This window comes from Dermacentor silvarum, chromosome 11 (genome assembly GCF_013339745.2).
Source record: "Dermacentor silvarum isolate Dsil-2018 chromosome 11, BIME_Dsil_1.4, whole genome shotgun sequence".
Classification (NCBI taxonomy): Eukaryota; Metazoa; Arthropoda; class Arachnida; order Ixodida; family Ixodidae; genus Dermacentor; species Dermacentor silvarum.
In genome coordinates, this window is record NC_051164.1 from 87730983 (window position 1) to 87749186 (window position 18204).

General features: G+C 48.5%; 2 protein-coding genes across 3 annotated transcripts in view; one reads left to right on the forward strand and one right to left on the reverse strand.

Annotated features, from left to right (window-relative positions):
- Window positions 1-18204, forward strand: part of LOC119432728 (uncharacterized) — a 127840-nt gene that overhangs the window by 30286 nt on the left and 79350 nt on the right. The window lies entirely within an intron of this gene.
- Window positions 1-18204, reverse strand: part of LOC119433843 (probable RNA-binding protein 46) — a 58078-nt gene that overhangs the window by 16072 nt on the left and 23802 nt on the right. For both annotated transcript variants that reach the window (XM_037701110.2, XM_037701109.2), the window contains exon 3: window positions 1204-1378. In XM_037701110.2, coding sequence (XP_037557038.1) covers window positions 1204-1378 — 175 coding nt within the window. The remainder of the gene's footprint in view (window positions 1-1203; window positions 1379-18204) is intronic.

Below are 18204 nucleotides of genomic sequence, written 5' to 3' on the forward strand. Positions count from 1 at the left end.
AAGCTTACAGTTAAAGCACAGAAATAGCAATTCCGTGCGACATGCCTTCAACAACCTCACGCCATAAGATGCAGACTTCTTGCTTGTACAGACATTTTCCCCCCAATGCCAGATTCCATATCACTTTCAAATCGCTCTATAGCCACAAACAGGCTTCCACAATCCTCAAACAACATAAAAGAGATTACTGTAACCCATTTTTTTAATACTCTATTTGCGGACTTTACGTTGCACCATTGTATAGATCACACACCCTACTTTTCGAGTGTTTCGGAGAGAAAGATCAAAATATCAGTCAGAATGACGAAATGTGATTATGCAAACTTGTACACTCTCATCGCAAAGTGCTACACTTATCCATTTCAGGGCACTAAATGCCCACGAACAAAATTTTTGAGCCACAAATTCCAGAGAGAAAACTTCACTAAACACTCTTCTCAGACACAGAGAAATCAACATTTATTGCACTTCACTCAAAGTCATCTAAGGCCTCATCCTCCAGACACAGTCAAAAAGGTCAGCTACTTCAGCCAACAACATCGCTGGGTCACCATTGTCAGCCTCTAAATAACTTCTATGATAAGTTTCAGGTACGTCGCTGACATTGCTTCAGTGGCATAGCTTGCATGAGAAAAAAAAAAACAACGCTCATATTGGTTGTGCCAGCGTGCATGGTTTCATGCATACATTAGTCACACCGTTGGTATAAGATGCACTGACGAGAATCTTGGGGGGGAAACCGAGACCTAGTTCGGAAATTGCAGTACTACCTTTTATTGGCATGCATTTGGTTTATTTGATCTCCCTGCGCCCTTTCTACCAAATTATCATTGTCCCGTTAATGCTCGGCACAAGACGAGCTTTCTGTATTTGAAATTTCTTCAACGTTGTCAATTTCATAGCCCAAGGGACATGTCTAAACAGATTCCCCCCCCATGTACAACGCCAAAGAAATCTCAAACCTACACGAGTAACAGTAATTGTTATGGAATGCCATAGTGGCATTTGCAAATTAACGAGAAATTTGACCTGTGAGATTAGACTTGACAACAACCAATTGTGCTTACCGATGTCGTAGTCAATGAAGTGTTATTTTTTATCTGGGCCCAAGTTTACCCAATAAAGAGTGATCTGCCTCATCCCTGTCACTACACTGTAACAATATATTGATGAAAGAACTATCATTGAGACAAAAGACATTACCTTTCATGGCTTCCAGTGCCAGCTTTGCATCTTCTCTGCTTGAGTAATGGACGAACGCGAAGTCTCGAATCTTTTTGACCTTGATAACTTCGACCTGGCCCTCAAGGGAAAAGGCTTCATGGATCACGTCCTCGGAGGTGCTCAACATGAGGTTGCGAACATACAACACCATGACCTGGAGGGCAAGCGTGGCGAAAAAAAAAAAAAAGAGAAAAGAATAATCACACTTGTTCACCTCCTTCTGTTAAGAGATGCTGTGCTGGCATAATCGGACATCATAAAAAGAAATGCTGGCACAGGGTCGATGAAGAGGAACACCAGACAGCACAGAAACTATAGCAGCAAAATAAAATGGGAAAAAGACACTGCCACTAACTATACTTTAATAAGAAATTCAGGTTTCTCTCAAGTTCAACTAAGCATAAAACAAGTAGCTTTCCCGTTTCTAGACTGTTCATAAAAACAGACTCCACAGTCCCGAGTCACTGACTGCAACACCAATGGGAGCAACCCAATCGCAAGATCCACTAGGAAAGTATAGGTCTGTCATTACTAACCACTGGACCAATGACGAAAGGCAAGATTCAAAATTTAAATTAGATCATTTATAAAATACAGTCCCCTGGCTGTGCATGTACAGCATATTACCACGGCCGCAGTTAGACAGTGCAGCATGCATCGCACTTACCTTTGTACCGCAAGCAATGCGCTCCATCAACAAAGCACGACAGAGTGTGGGAGCTAGTAGCATTGGCAGAGTGCAACACAAGGCAGCAACAGTAACAACTCATAGCGGCATGACTGGTTTGGCACGTCACCAGGTAGCCGGTAACTAGGCACGGATTTTGTTGATTAAGGCTAGTTACAAGCAGCGTTGAACGCCAAGCAATCACCCAATGGACCACCAATATACGACAGATATCCTGATAAGGCCTGAACACCGATGTTAACAGATATTCGATGGATATCTAGATATGGTTCGGACATCCAAGTCCAATACAAAAAATTATCAAGGGACATCGCATTTCAAATTGTTAAGAACACCCGATAAATTTCATTCCGCAGATATCCTACTGACTTCATTACTAGGATGTTAGCCCACGATAAAACACCAAACAAGGCAGTCCAGGGTGACATGGGTTGGGCCTATTTTGAAGTCAAGAGAAGTGCAGAGCAAAATTAGTTTCAAAGAAAGACTCAGGAACGCAGATCAAAATAAATGGGCAGCTAAAGTGCACAAGTATCTGTACCTGAAAAGTGTGGACACAGAATAGATGAAGAGGTCAAGAAAGTTGGCAACCAAGTACAGGGTAATTGAAAGTGCAAACAGACAACCAGGAGTCATCAGCAAAAAAAAAAAGTGAGAGAAACAGCGACAGCGAATTAGACGTAAAAAATGGAAACAAAAAATGAGAAGAAAGAAAATAGAAGGGATAGGTTTAACCTATCCTTAAAATGCCTACTAAACAAGAAAAAATGTATGTTTCATGCTGCAATTGAGAAGGCCGCCAGAGACTCACCTTAAAGCCCCTCCATCAGCTCACGCTTTTTTTTAACTCACGGCGGTAGTGCTATGGAGGGGCTTTAACTCACCTGTTCGCGCTCCCTTCTCCCAAAGTGCCTTGCGCATAACCACCAGCAGTGCGGCCGCCGCTGGCGGTGCACGCGCATTTCTGGGAAGATGGACTCGGCGAGTGGTAAGATCGGAACATAATCAGAGAACCAGGCTCTTTCCTGCTTGTTCACCCAAACGGAAAGACAAAGCGACGAAAGGCTACGATGCGAGGTTAACTAAAAGCCCATTCACAATAGGCCGACACAACACCAATTTTGGTCTGCCGACTGTTGGCGACAGCGAATTCCTTCCTTTGAACCATTCCCCACAGCGTTTTCTGTCCTGTAAACTGCTGTCGCCGACAGTCGGCAGACCAAAATCAGTGTCGTGTCGGCCGGGTGTGAATGAGCTTTAACAGATTGGCCTGTTAAAATCGCACAGCCGCATGCAACGCGGTGCGTCAGGCGCGCGCATTTTGAATCTTTTTCACTTGGACCAAAACGCGACGTTTTAGAAGATCCAGGGACTTTAGCTAGGCTGGCTGGAGCGTGGCGTGGCTCAATTTGCGCCTTCACCAAACGAAATAACACTCACTCGCTTGTTCGGTCGGTCGCCGCGCACTTGTGTCCACCGCACTGCCACGGGCCACTTTAAATGCGCCGAACTATACAGGGGGCACCAGTGTAAGATATATACTCGTATATATCTTACACCGTGACAGGCGGCTCACTTTCGGCGATTCTGTTGTCGCTGGCCTGACGTATCCGACCTAGCTGGCCGCTGCCTGGCACGCTGAAAACGCAAGACTATAAAAATAAATTGATCCTGACGGATTCGTTACAGCAACATGCTGCCGTGTCGAAAGACATCTCGCGACGCTGAAGATTGGAAAATCAAGCGCGCCGAGATTTCACGCGTTTGATGGGCCAATGAGAGTGCCGACGCACGTTAAGCACGCGCTAGCCACGCAAAGGAATACACTGGGCATCTTTGATTATCCATCCCTGACAGTCGCGGACTGTCCGAGATGCTGCATATGCATCGCTCATTGGCTGAAAGCACCGCCTCGGACAACCCGGGACTGTCAGAAATGGATAATCAAAGAGGCCCACTGTAATACGGCCGAAGCTTGTGAGACCCCCCTCTGGCCCGACATGGCCTCTAAGATCTGGCAGCACCCGCCAACACAGATATATGTGCATATATACACAACAGGCGTCTCCTATGCTGCAGGACCGCCCAAGGAACCCGATTCGGTATCATCATAATTGCGCGTGAAATACGATACAATAAAGATACGAATTAAGTGACTAATAAACGTGACAAAGAGACGTAGTAGGGGACAACAGATTCATTTGAACAACTATGTACGCCGGCCTTGTCTTCCGTAGCGTCTGCACTTCGTTGACTCTTTCCTTTTTTATAATTTTTTTGACAGAAACCGCATTTCGTTTCTATATTACGAACATCGGGATATACGAACGGGTGCCATGTGAAAAACACAGTCTTAGCAAGCGGGCTCGACTATTAGGGTCACCGCGTGGAAGCTTACAGCAGGACACGATTACAACCGATAGCTTGCTTTCCCACAAACTACAGCTTAAGCTTGTTTATATTGTATTTGTGGCGTGCCCGAAGTCGCGGTAGGTGGTCGGTGGTAAGAGTTATCTGGACTTCCACGCCGATGCACAAGGCTCGTGCGAGCGGCGGAAGAACTCGTCTCCGAACAATAACGATACTAACGATTGAGTTGAGTCTTCTTTGGTCTGGCGCACTGGCGGATCCAGATTAGAGAAAGGGAGGGAGGGGTTCATACGTAATAGCTAGAATGAAATGCACGTCCTTGCCACAAAACCAAAAAGTTGCCTCAAGTAACTTCTTGGTTTTACAGATTTATTGATTATCTGATAGTTTATCGGTTGTTACTATTCACTTTGAGCTGCCATGCCCAGAACAACTGCAAACGCATAGGAAACGGCGAGCCTAACGATCTTACTCGTCAACATGAACAGACGTGTCCGTTGCGTAGGTCCCAGGGGAGTATGCGCAAAATGTGCAAAACCTGGCGTGCCGCCTTGCGACCAGCTCACACCCGCATGTGACGCACCAACCCCGCTTGGATCTTTCAAGTCGCCCCCGCCTGGGGCAACACAGACCCGCTACGACCACCAACCCTCACTACTTCGTCTGGTTTGCCCTGTCCTCCCTGCCTTTCCCACCACGTTTCTCTCTCTCTCTCTCTCTCCTGACGTGTCCTAACAAGGCCCTCGGCAGTAGGGTGCTACGATTCCCTTACAACTGCAATGCCCGGACCACGTGTGGTGAATTCCAATTCACCCAGAGCGACCATGCTTGGATCACGTGCAAACGCATGGTAATCGGCATGCCTAGCGATCTCGCTTGTCAACATGAATGTCAGTCGCGTGGGTCAGTCACGAGGGTCAGAGACAAAACCTGTCATCCAGCCCTCAACCTTGCTCTCCCGCTGAGGACGTTCACCCAGCTCCGGTCGCCTACCATTTCTGCTAACCTTTGGATTGCCCTAGCCTGCAGTAGGGGAGAATAGAGGGAGAAAGTGCCCGCAGAGGACATTCACCCGGCTCCGGTCGCCTACCATTTCTGCTAACCTTTGGATTGCCCTAGCCTGCAGTAAGGGAGAAGAGAGGGAGAAAGTACCCAGATGGTAGAGGATATAAGAAGGCCAGCCAGCAGCCACGTGGAGAACACTTTTGCTTTGCCCTAGCGTGCAGGTGCACTCACGCTGAACTGTTCTTGTACGTTTTCTTTGGAGCACACCGCTCACTCGTAACCATGCATTAAGCTATGCTACTTGTTTTTTTGCCTCGTCTTCCCTGCCTGACCCTCTCTGATGGTCAAGCTGGTTCGAGCTCCAAGCAGATGCTGCTGAAAGGTACTTTCGAACCTCGGCCCGTAACAGGGGGCACCAGAGAAGGAGAATGCCCCGATGGTGGAGGGCATCAGAAAGCCAGCAAGCTGCCATGTGGAGGTCACTTTTTCTTTGCCCTAGCGTGCAGGAGCATGCACGCTGAATATTTCTTGTATGTTTTCTTTGGAGCACACCGCTCACCCGTAACTATGCATTAAACTTGCGTTATTTGTTTTTATGTCGCCACGACTTCCCTGCTGGACCCTCTCAGATGGTCAACCTGGTTCGAGTTCCAAGCAGATGCCGTTGAAGGTTTACCAAACCCCTGCCGATAACACAGTCCCCGTCGAACATCCGTGATCGCGGTTTCGCTCACGCGTTGGTCGTTCGGCGGCTCGCACGAAGCCATGAGCACGCATGTGCCCCATGGGCGCACATGAGCATGATATAAACACTTAGCAATGCGAAGCTGATAAGGCTGATACACTACAGTATAGACCACTTATAATGTAACCGCTTATAGTGTAGGACCGGATATAATACGGTCTTTTCAAACTCCCGTTAATTTTCCCATAGCACTCTATGTATCCGCGTATCGCTTACAGTGCAGTGATAGTGCGGCTGCCTGTAAGTTCTGCAGTCAACCTTCGGCGAACGCTCCCCTCAAGCCACAGACATACTCTGACGTAAGGCGCGTATACCGCTGACCGACAATGCTCTCAGCAGCGCGCCAAATCACGGGGTGGCGCCTCCGACCGGCATTGCTCCCACACCGCCATAGCGCAAAAGCTTAGGATAGACGCCTTAATGCAGCGGCGGAGGCCCAGTCCGGCCAACGAAACTGCCCACGCCGGCAAACGCTCGCTTCCCCGATAACGCCAGAAAACGAAACTTCAGGGAGCGGACTAATCTGCGCCGGGCCGGCGGTACCGGCGGCGCCGGCACGGCGGCGGGCGAGCACGGAGTCAGTGGAAGGTGAGGGAGCTGCAAGGGAGTTGAGAGAGAGAGAGCGAAGGGAGCCACCGAAGCCACTGCCACCGAAGCGGCGGAGTTGCCGAGGCCAAATCCGCTTCCCTGCCACCCTCCTCCCTCACCTTCAACGGTCTCCACGCGCGCCCACCCGCCGCCATGCCGGCGCCGTCCGCTCCCTGAAGTTTCGTTCTCTGCCGTTATCGGGAACCGAGCGTTAGCCGGCGTGGGCGGTTGGTTCGTGCACCGCGCTATGGTGCTCGAATACTTCAAAAATGTCCTTCCTTTAATTCGAACAAATTTTCGGGCCCCTTCGAGTTCGAGCTATCGAGATTCGACTGTAATTGCTATCGCAATAAAATCATTGTTTTTGGTTATAGTGCGGTACCGCTTATAGTGCGGATATTCGCGACTCCGGCGTCATACGTTATAAGCGGTCTACACTGTATAATGGATGGGAAAAAAACGGAGTACGCTTAAGCTTCGCCTTCAAGACTGGAACGCGATAGCGTTATTGAACCCCATTGACGCCGACACCGACACCGTATTTTCTGCGAAATGGGGCCCGATCAAAATTTAGAAAGGCTCAGTTTTCATCATTCCCGTCAATCTTGCCTAGAACCAAAGTACAGCGAAACACCATCAGAATTAAAGGACGCTTAAGCTTCGCCTTTAAAAGTGGAACGCGATAGCAAAGATCCCTGGCTGCTTATCAGGCTTTTTTCTCGTATGTTCAAATTACAATCCGACGCTATCACGTCTGTAGGTTGTGGTTAAGTCGTACTTTACGACTTTTCTGTCGGGTTTTACTTTGAGAAATTAAATTTTTGTTCACTAACGCCTTGCGCCACGTGGAGGGCCTGTCTGGTCGGGGTGGGTCGGTACGATGTGGTTTGGCATGATTATTTCCGCCAGACGCCGATGCTTAACGCCGACGCCGACACCGGATTTTCTGCGGCACGGGGCCCTTAACGCTATCGCGTTAACACGGGGAATGCGGGAGATGGAAATTCAACAACAACACGACAACAAGGCAACACGACAACAAGGTGAGAGCAGGAGCCAACGTTTCGACAAGTGGACTTGTCTAAGGCGGTGTACGATGTGAACAGGCAGAATTAAATGCAAATGCATCCTACGCTTTTTGTACAACTCAATTCCGCGAGGCGGCGCATATGTGAACCATGACGTAGGGAGCCTACATGGAACAGCGTTGCGTGTAGGCTCCCTACCATGCCTTTATCTACAAACATGGAAACAAAGGCGTTTTATCACGCCAGTTGCCTCACGAATCTGAACGTGTGCACAGTAATTAAATGGGGTTTTGCCTCCAGCTCAGATTTGTGACTGCTGCCCAATCGCATACAGAACATAAATCTGTCCATACAAAAATTATTTCCTGTTCGCAATGACAGCACACGAGAGAGTATGCTGCAATGAAACGTGAAGAAGAAATACACACGTACAGGCATTGAGTAGCTTAGCTTATCTACCATTTCATACCAATTACGTCACTTTTATTTTCGAACACAATTACAGGAAACAGAAAGCCATACAAACAATACTCTACATATGCTGACGCTATAGGGTTACATCTGGCGCATACTACGACAGACAGTATCGGTATCAAGCGGCTTCCTGCTCATAATCGATTACAGGCAGCGTGGGAGACGGAAACGGGAAGATACAAACATGATAAGCGCTCTAACAATGGTTTTAATTTAAACGATGCAAAGGGGAACAGGAGAATCGCTAAGTGGCATGTCACAAGCCTCATCACAAAGCAAACACCGAGAAAAACAATAAGCTATTTGCATAAAACTACGATTGAAACGACTAGCGAGGGCAAAGTTCAGGAGTCTTCACGGTACGTGATCTTGCTCATTAATAGCCGCTTCAAGTGCGCCTTGACAAACTTGAGCCAGCAAGGTGCATATAGTATATGTCATGGTGAAACTTTGTGTTTGCTGTGACACCAGCCTCGATGTCCTCCTCGCGGATCCGAAGCGGCGGGCGAGGAGGACCTCCGAGGCACGAGGTCATCGAGGCACCGTATGTGGCACTAAATACATTGTTTCACGGTATTGTGGTACCATCTACCATGCACTCGGCAAATTGATATTGGAAAGGCCTTTGATAAAACAAAGTTCCAAACCGCCACTTATTACTCAAGCTACAGGAGTGCAGGTCTTCCCTCTATCGTGTACACTCTGGCGTTTCCCAAGGTACTGTACTAGCCCTCGTCCTCTTTTCAATTTGTATTCGCGACCTGCCACTCAACATCTATTCTAACATAAGACTTTATTGCAGACGACTGTGTTCTATACCACCCCCGTAGCTAGCCCGTCTCACTTTTCCGTTTTGCAGATAGATCTTATTAAAATACAGGAATGGTGTGCCCCCCCCCCCCCCCAACTGGCTAATGTCCATCAATATTAACAAGACCTTTGTAATGTCTTTTCACCGACGTAATGATTACATAGCCTCCATTTACAACCTATATAATTGTTCTATACCCGCTTTTAACACCATTCAACTTTAGGCATTCAAACCTCCTGTGATCTAACATGGTCACAACATGTTATCAACATTACTAATTCTTCTAATCGAGCCCTGATCGGGTTACCTTCGTCGCAACGTCGCCTTGGCACCTGCCACCGCAAAACTATTCGCTTATAAAAAAAAATTTTGTTAAGACCTAAAGTTGAGTATGCTGATATATTATGTTTGATCATTATCAAGGTAACCTTATGAATATGTCTGAATCCATCCAGAACCATCGCTCCAGGTTAATTATGTCTAATTACTCGAGCATCAGTATATATATATATATATATATATATATATATATATATATATATATATATAGTGTTAATTATCAGCTTGACCTTCCTTCTCTTGCCTCTCGTCATAAAATTACGTGTTTGTATCTTTATCATATTTTTTTTCTATTTATTGCCACCAAGCCTTCATCAGACCAATCTATCGGACATCTCGCCATTGCCATCCTAACGCCGTATATCTCAGCGCACCCACACAAAGACCTCCCAGAAGACTTTTTTTTTTTTTTCTACATACGGCACACGACTACAACAGCCTTCCCACCCACATCGACATCTGAAAAGATTGCGCCCAGTTTAAAACAGCCATAGAGAGTCATTACTTAACATGTTAACTGAGCAGCGCTGCCTTTTCTGGCCCATCCCGGATGTAATATCCCTCTGGGACCCTAGACGTATGAATGAATGAATGAATGAATGAATGAATGAATGAATGAATGAATGAATGAATGAATGAATGAATGAATGAATGAATGCCCCTTATACTTTTCACGAGAGTGTACGTCTCGGTTGAGCCGAACTTCTTTGAAGGAACAAAAAAATATTATTTGAGCTGTACTAGTAAATAATCCTTCCACACCACCACAAAAATGTCACTCTTATTGCAAGAAGAAGCTTGGTAAGCGAGAAAAAGACAAGAACGAATCCCGGGTGGCGGAGCAGACTTGGGGTGTGTTCTGGCCAGCTTCGGAGATAGTCTACGCAGACAGCTAAGGAGTCAACCGAGACAGCTTCGAGTGCCAAGTAATTGAACGCGTTTCGAGCCGCCTGGAAGCACTGGAAGACGCTTCTGCGACGTGACGCCACCTCGCGGCGACAAAAAGAAGTTAAGAAAAGCACACATTATTTCTGTATTTTAAGTATTTTTGCCTGCGAACCTATGAAAAACACGATGTGACTTGCACTAAGGGGATAGAAAAGCGCAGTCTACATTTTCGTGTGCACGGACGAGCTTCCCGTCGAGTCTCCAAGCGTCCTGCTCAGTCGCCATCTTGTTTAAACAGGAAAGTAGCCTGTATCGTTCTTGACTTCGATTCTGTCTTCGCGAGGCTGTCTACTTTGACGTCTTCGTGAGAAATGGAACGAGACTTAAGATGGCCGCTGTCCGCTTAGCCGTCTATTTTGCCGTCTAAGGACGAGTATTGGAACACGGCCTTGAAATTCCCGCACCAGCTTGTCGTGACGTCACGAATTTTTGAAGCCGTTTGCTCGAGCCTAGTTACAATTTCCATCGGTAAAAAAAAAAAGTATCTAAGAGCCAAAGACTGAACTTGGGAAGTTTCACGAACTCTTACTAAACCACGGCAGCTACAATGCGAAATTATATATATATATATATATATATATATATATATATATATATATATGAAACTTAGACCATAATTTTCTCTTTTAATAATCAACCTGTTACCGCGAAATAAATTTACGTGTTCTTCTTTAAAGGTATCCCTTTAATGAGCAATTATGGTGGGTCATTTTTCCGCACTCGAACAGTTTATATATGGCTGCTCTGCCTGACTACCCCGGATATTGCTCAATGCGCTCCACGACAGCGGAGCGGTAGTTCTCTTTCATGTAGGCCACCTCCATTTCCTTCTTTTTTTTTTTTTCGACCCCTCTATCTCATCATCAAGCCTGCAGAATTTACTGAGGGAACAGGAAAGCGCTTCGCGCGGGCGTCGACCGGCGTGAACACACACGCTATAACACACAGCCGGCGAGAGTCGCGATAAGCTCATAGCGCGACGAGTCACTCGATAGCGCGGGTTGAGAAAAGGCGCGGCGACATTGCGTGGCAGGGTAAACACCGGGGATTGAGATAGACCGCAACACGACAAAAAAAAAAAAAAAAAGGGGGGGGGGGGGTATATAATAAGCCGGCGGTTCGGCTTGAGGGCCGATGCGTGTCACACGTGGTACAGCGCGCGGATCGCGGCTTATCGCAAAGCCGATATAGAACGCGCGCGGGCAATTTCGGCTGAGAGATCACAATACGCTCCGACACCGAAAACTGCCCCCCCCCCCCCCCCCTTCCCGTCTCTTGGTGCACTTTCGCGAACTCGATTACAGCACGATGTTCGGTGATATACGATAGCGCACGAGGCGCGGCGACCTGTCCGGGGCAACAGCGACAGTACACGGCCGCTTAATTTACTAGATTAATCGATTGTTTGACGACCCCTACAGGATGGGTTTTTACAGCGACGGAACGATGTTCGAAACTGGACTCGGTGTGTCCGATATATAGTGTTGTCACCTGGGAGGTTTTCAATCGGCACAGCCGGTTTCGCCCCCCACGCGGCGCTGGTTCGAACTCCACACCGGGCACGTCATTTGCCGGTTTTCGAGTTCTCCCTAAATCGGCACATTATATGCCGGACAAGCGCTCTGTAGGGCGATCATACACAACACACAAACTGGATTGTCGCAAGCGGATTCTATACTAATTGCTTAAACTGGGCTCATCTAGCTTTTAACGCGACAGCGTTAAGGGCCCCGTGCCGCGGAAAATCCGGTCTCGGCGTCGTTGTCCGTTAGAGAAAAATCATCCCGAACCACTCATCTCTAAACGCAGGCCTTCCACGTGGCTCATAGGTGTTACTGAATTGAATTTCTCTAAGCAAAATGCGTTAGAAAATTCCTAAAGTAGAACTTAAACACAGCCTACACACATGATAGCGTAATTTTAATGTACAAGAAAACATAATTCTGTTACGCGGAAACTCGAACACAAACCCCTTTCCAGCTGCCGTTTGAGGTCGAGCGGCGTGCCCCGCTCGGTTCCTTGCTACACCATCCAGGGGCCGTATTCTGAAACGTTCCACTTCGGCGACAGTTCTGCCTTTCGCCTTCAGGCACGCGCTGATTGGCTGTTTCAGCAAAATTGGATGAGCCGATTGGCTCTCGTTGAGCCCGACGTCATTCAATTTTGCTCAACCAGCCAATCAGAGCGCGCCTGAAGGCGAAAAGTGGACTATCGCCGAAGTGAAACGTTTCATAATGCGGCCCCAGATGGCGCTCGCCTCCATGCATCCGTGCGCCTGCCGCGCGGCAAAGAAAACCAGAAAGCTCGCTTTCGTGCTTAGCGTTCGCCGCCAGCGTTTCCAGGTAAACATTGCGGTTACATAAGCTGCAGTTGCCGGGAAGCGTGAGAAGCAGTCAGGGATCTTTTAATGATATCGCGTTACAGTCATAAAGGCGAAGCTTCAGCGTTATCAAGTTTTTGTTTTTTTTTTCTTCTGAGCTTCCTCTTACAAGTCCAAACGCAATTTCTACTTCCCTCTTATACTTCTTGTCGGCGGCCACCCACTGCAGCTGTAGGCGCTTATCGCGTCAACTGACACATGAACGAAACAGACATACGTTGTTCTGTCTCCAGCATCGTATTTTTATTAATACAATGCCAACTCTTCAGATAGTTTCATAATTACGCTGTGTTGTTCGCCAATTTGCGATTCGGCAGCAGACATACATTGTTCTATCTCCAGCATCGTATTTTTATTAATACAATGCCAACTCTTCAGATAGTTTCATAATTACGCTGTGTTGTTCGCCAATTTGCGATTCGGCAGGGAGACTAATTCCTCTTTGCACACGCCCCAGAGTAGACGATTCGGAAATTGAAAAAATGATGTACGAGAAATTGTAACAGCAGTTCTTTCTGGGGTTTTACGTGCCAAAACCAGTTACGATTATGAGGCACGCCGTAGTAAAGGGCTTCCGGATTAATTTTTACCACCTGGGGTTCTTTAACGTGCACTAGCTACTACGCAAGCACACGGGCGTTTTTGCATTTCGCCTCCATCGAAATGCGGCCGCCGCGGCCGGGATTCAATCCCGCGATCTCGTGCTCAGCAGCAGTTATTCCATTCGGCAACCCAAAATGACATAACCGCTATTGAGCGTAATCAAATAGAATGTCCGACGCACTATTCAATGTACTCAATTTATCCTCTCAGCCTGAAAATTCGAGGCGCGTTCGCGGGGAGTGATTGCCGGGCTGACGAAAACGTCAACCACCGGAACAAAAAATAGGCCCCAAATCCACGCATAACAAGAATAAGGCATGCACCGATTCATCCAGAAGAGAAGGGGGGGGGGGGGGGGGGAACACTTTCGTTCGCGTTCGCGAATACTTTCGCGAACGTGAAAGTATTCGGAGGGCGCTTCTCGCAGGCAGTAAAAATCATGCCATCGAACATGCGGCGACGATCTCAATGGACCGAATGGTATATACACGTTACATAGAGAACACGTGACGAATTTGCAGCCGTGTTCGGCAGCCAGGCGAACTGTTGCGTTAATTCGGCGGGTTTTGGTTTGTTCATACTGTCGATATTCTTTAACGGTTGTGACGGTCGTACCACGCGCGAGACTTTGTCAGACTCGGACATGTGGTTGTCAGTCAACCTTGAGGCAAAGAGCCAATACGTCCTGAATGTAAATTGCGTACGGCTCTGAACACGTCTGTGCTCGAGTCACCAGTTCCTTGTTTTGGCAGCAAGCTTGCGACCAGAGGTGTTGCCGAAAAGGTCGCGGATCTGCTGCTTGAAGGTGTCCCCCAGCTGTTAATGTCAGCTTCGTGCGTCTCGAACCATACCCGTGGAGCACCGCCGAGTTGGAAGAGAACATTGGCGAGCATGAGGGTCGGGGTCCCATCCGTATTTTGCGCTGGCACCTTCATAAAAGTTGATGCAGTCGTCAATGTCAGCTTGGCCGGAGAACGTGCCAGGATCACGCGCAGGGGCAGAGCTATGTATAGGTAGGAGCCACGGGAGGTGTAATTGGGCGAAGACGATGTTCCTTCACCGAAAGACATGGTCGCCAGTCATTGGGCAACTGTTCGTGACCATGAGTTATAATCCCGAGCAAAAGCTAGCTTGCGTGCACACCCTCCCAATCTTCTAGCAAACGCGGAAGCGGCGGTCGTCGGACTGACTGCCCGCTTCGTCGTCTCAATCGCTTGTGATCCTGTGACCCCCAGGAGGTTGTGACCGTCTTTTTCGGGAAGCTGCTGTTCCCATATGCACCTGCACACATCGGGTGTGCCGCCGAGCGACTGACGTCACTTATGAAATCGCACTCCATTGTTGTCTGCGTCCGCATCTGGTCACGCCTGCACAGACATCGTGCACCGCTATCCGCCTGAAACTCCACCGTGCCTCCGTTAACAGTGGGGAACGTCCTTCTTCGTTCGGCTGCACCGAGTCAATGCCTTACCCCACGAAGATGTAGTGTTAAGCGCCAGTCACTCATGCGGAAGAGCAAGCTGTTGTGGAGCAGCTAAAAAAAATGTCGCAGCTTCGCCCGAAAAGCGAAGCATCAATTGCGATAGCAAACTAGTAGAGAGCTGTTCGGAGTAGGGATAGTAGGTTTATCGGCTGCATAAACTTGGACACATTCGCTTACTAACTGAATTAACAGGCGTGGTGTCAGCGCGCACAAGCAAACATGAATAGATCACACTGAATGACCGCAGACAACGACTGTCAAAACGCTGGCAGCAAGCGCCGCCGCCGCAGCGGGCGAAGGTTCGTGCGGTCTATCGCTTCGACGGAAACTGAGCGGCGAATGCACGGCGCATACAAAGGTCAGAGCCGTGTGGAGATCGCTTTTAAGAGACGGTGCGGGCGACCGCCACAGCGGGGCAAAGTACAAACGCAGTTGTTGGCAGAATAGAAGCTGCCGCCCCCCCTCCCCTCCATCCCACGCTGCCTTCCCACTTGCTTGCCTTCGCGTGAGAGATTGAGTGGCCAGTTCCCCTTGCGCAGGATAAGCATTTGGTGCCGCAGCACAGCGTCGCCCCGCCTCCCTCCCTCCCTCCCATACCCCCACGGCCTTTCGCGCGACGGTCGCGTTTGCTTTCCGCCGTGCGTTCGCTCTCCGTGATAGCGCGCGTCCCCCACGCGCTTTCATTCGCGCATACGGCGCGCGGCGACGATTTTATCGCCTTTGGACTTTATACAGAACCTGACGGCGACGGCAGACATCTGGTTGAAGTGTCCATATAATTGCTATCGCAATAAAACGACGATGAGGTGTCTGTCCACCATCTTTGTTGTTGTTGTGCCGCTTCCTGTGTGCGCGCGTGTTGTATGTCGGTGCGTACAGTAGAAATAAATAATTTTTGTTTGTACACCTCCCCGTAACAATACGGCCACATCTGACAGTCTCCAGTACAGAACCACAGGCACACTTGTCAAGAAATTCTGCGGCGTCTCAGTAATAGAGTAATAGAGACAGACGGGCGACGGACCATGTACCCATGCCGCCCACGCGCCGGGCGTAAGGTATCCGAACGCATGGCCACGTGCCCGGCGCCAGCCGCTTCCGTTTGCAAAGCGATGCCGTGCCAACGCCGCAGCGCACGGAAAGGTGCGTGCGCTCTCGTGCGCGTGGGCGAGGCGTCGAGTTCGCGGCGGCGGCGACGGCGAACTCGAGAAGTTCCGCCCAGCTGCTGCTGCTGCTGCGGCTGCTTATTCGCGCCGCACCTATCGCTTCTGGCGCCACACGGTGCAAGCGCTTAACGTGACCGCAACAACATCTCGGAATAGAGCCCGCTTGCATGGTTCGTCGTGTAACAAAGGACACCGCCGGTGACACAAGAGTAACGCCGTATATATAGAGTATACCACTGAACATGAACAGGGCACTCTTACCTGCTCGCTCTGACTCACTGTTACGGGACAAAACAAAATACACAAATAATATTACGGTAGAACTCATCTCACCACGACTGTTGACGGTTGTATACAAATAGTAGCCGAGCAAAGTAGCGACAGACGATATTCCTGAAGGCATGTTCATTTAACACGCGCCGGTGGTAATTCTGAGACTTTCGTTACTTCGGCTGTATGCCACACAATCAGATATCGTCCCCACTTTGCGACGATACTCGCTTGCCAAGGTGGCCCATGAGCACGGAAACACGACGACTCTTCGCCTTCCTGTAAACCCCTTCTATAAAGAGAGTAGCTTTTCTTCGGTTCTTCAGACCAGTTTTCTTTTCCTTCTATGTAACCGTTTGCGAAGGCCAATCCCGAAGGCAGTGCAGTCTGGCACAGCGTCTCAAAGCGCCAGCTTCAACGAGAGAAAAATGCGAGAAACGGGCATGTTACGCACGCTCCAGAAGTTTGAAAGCGCTACTTTGGCACGATAACAGCATGCCCGTCATCCTGGCGCAATGGTTAGAGCACCATGGGCTGCTGAGCTGGGAAGCAGATGTTCATGCCACAGATCGGCCACGCATTTCTTACAGCATTATAGGCCGTTTGGAAAACTCGAAGCGTGTATCACGCACGTATATAACCACAGTGTGCGCGATATCGCAACTTTGTATAGGAGACGCGACGTATAGAAAAGTCACTTCAATAAAGCGAATAAGCCTTCTGAAGGCGTTTGGCTATTTTCTTACACTGACCCTCAACGTCCCGACGGTGTTTCTGCGCGATTTTTCTTTTCTTGTCGACGCGCATCCATGCATACATGCACATATACACAGACACGCATACTCAAAGGCGCAAATCAAGTGGGGCTGTTGTCCCCCCTCCCTCTCTCCAGACGAGCGCGTCGAAGCAGTCTCGGCCTATCTAATCGTTATGGAACAATGTCGGTCGAAAGAGGAGAGCGCCGCAAGTGCATCGAAGCAATCGGACTGCAACCTTACCTATTCACGATGATGACGCCCCTCCGCCGTCCGAGTACGTCGGCTCGAAACTTCGCCGATAGGGATACATAAGCACTCGCCAGCGACCACTCGGCCCACCAGCCGACTAATATCCCCAGGGAAGGGGGGACCTTACTAACGACGCATTCGCAATTGAAAATTCGCACCGACCCCACAATGTTATAGTTACAACGCTTTTCTTTCTTCCTCGCTACTGAAATGAAATTGAATTCGGGAGACTGGTCGCTTTACGGTAACTATGCGGCTACTCCAATTCAAGCAGTAAATATAACAGAAACTTAAAATGAAACAAAATACCGATCCTCCGTGCAACTGGCTGGTGGCCCAGAGCAGACCATCGTCAGGTACACAATATACACAGGGTTTTGTCCCGACTATCATGCACCAAGATTTTAAAATATGCGAATGCCACGTAGCTGCACAGAACCAATGTAATGTTGTTTGCCATCGCTTGGAGACAGACGATTTTTGGCATTCCGCCTCATTACATAATTAGTCTTAATTATTCAACTTCTGAAATATCATAATTAGATTAAAAGTGTCAATGAGAACATTGTTGAGCAACATGAAAAACTCCCGATACAACTTTCTGTTGCTCAATACGTGCTACTCAGTTGTTGTTTTTTTTTTCTTTTTTTTTTTCCCCGAGCGTGAAAGGAGCCCGCGAATACACGCCACATTTCCGCGCGACTTGGTTGACTTTCTGACGACGACACCTCGAAGTCCGCGCATACCCAGTGGTAAATACACTGTGACCTACGTTGGTTCCTTGACTGGGTACCGTATGGGGCACACAAAACAACGTGAATCGCCCACATTTTAGACTGCACCATCTTCGGGATCGGCCCACATTTTAGGTGGGAAAGCTATAAGATAGCAGGAAAGAAACCTAGTCAGGCAATGCCAAGAATTAGGGGTGCGCGAATATTGGTTTTTAAGACCGAATCGAATCGAATAGCGCCAGAAGCTAATCGAATATGGAATATTTTTCGAATAACGAACACCCGTTATCACAATTAATATAAAAACTGATGTTCGCATCCCAGTATTCTTAAAGCCGGCA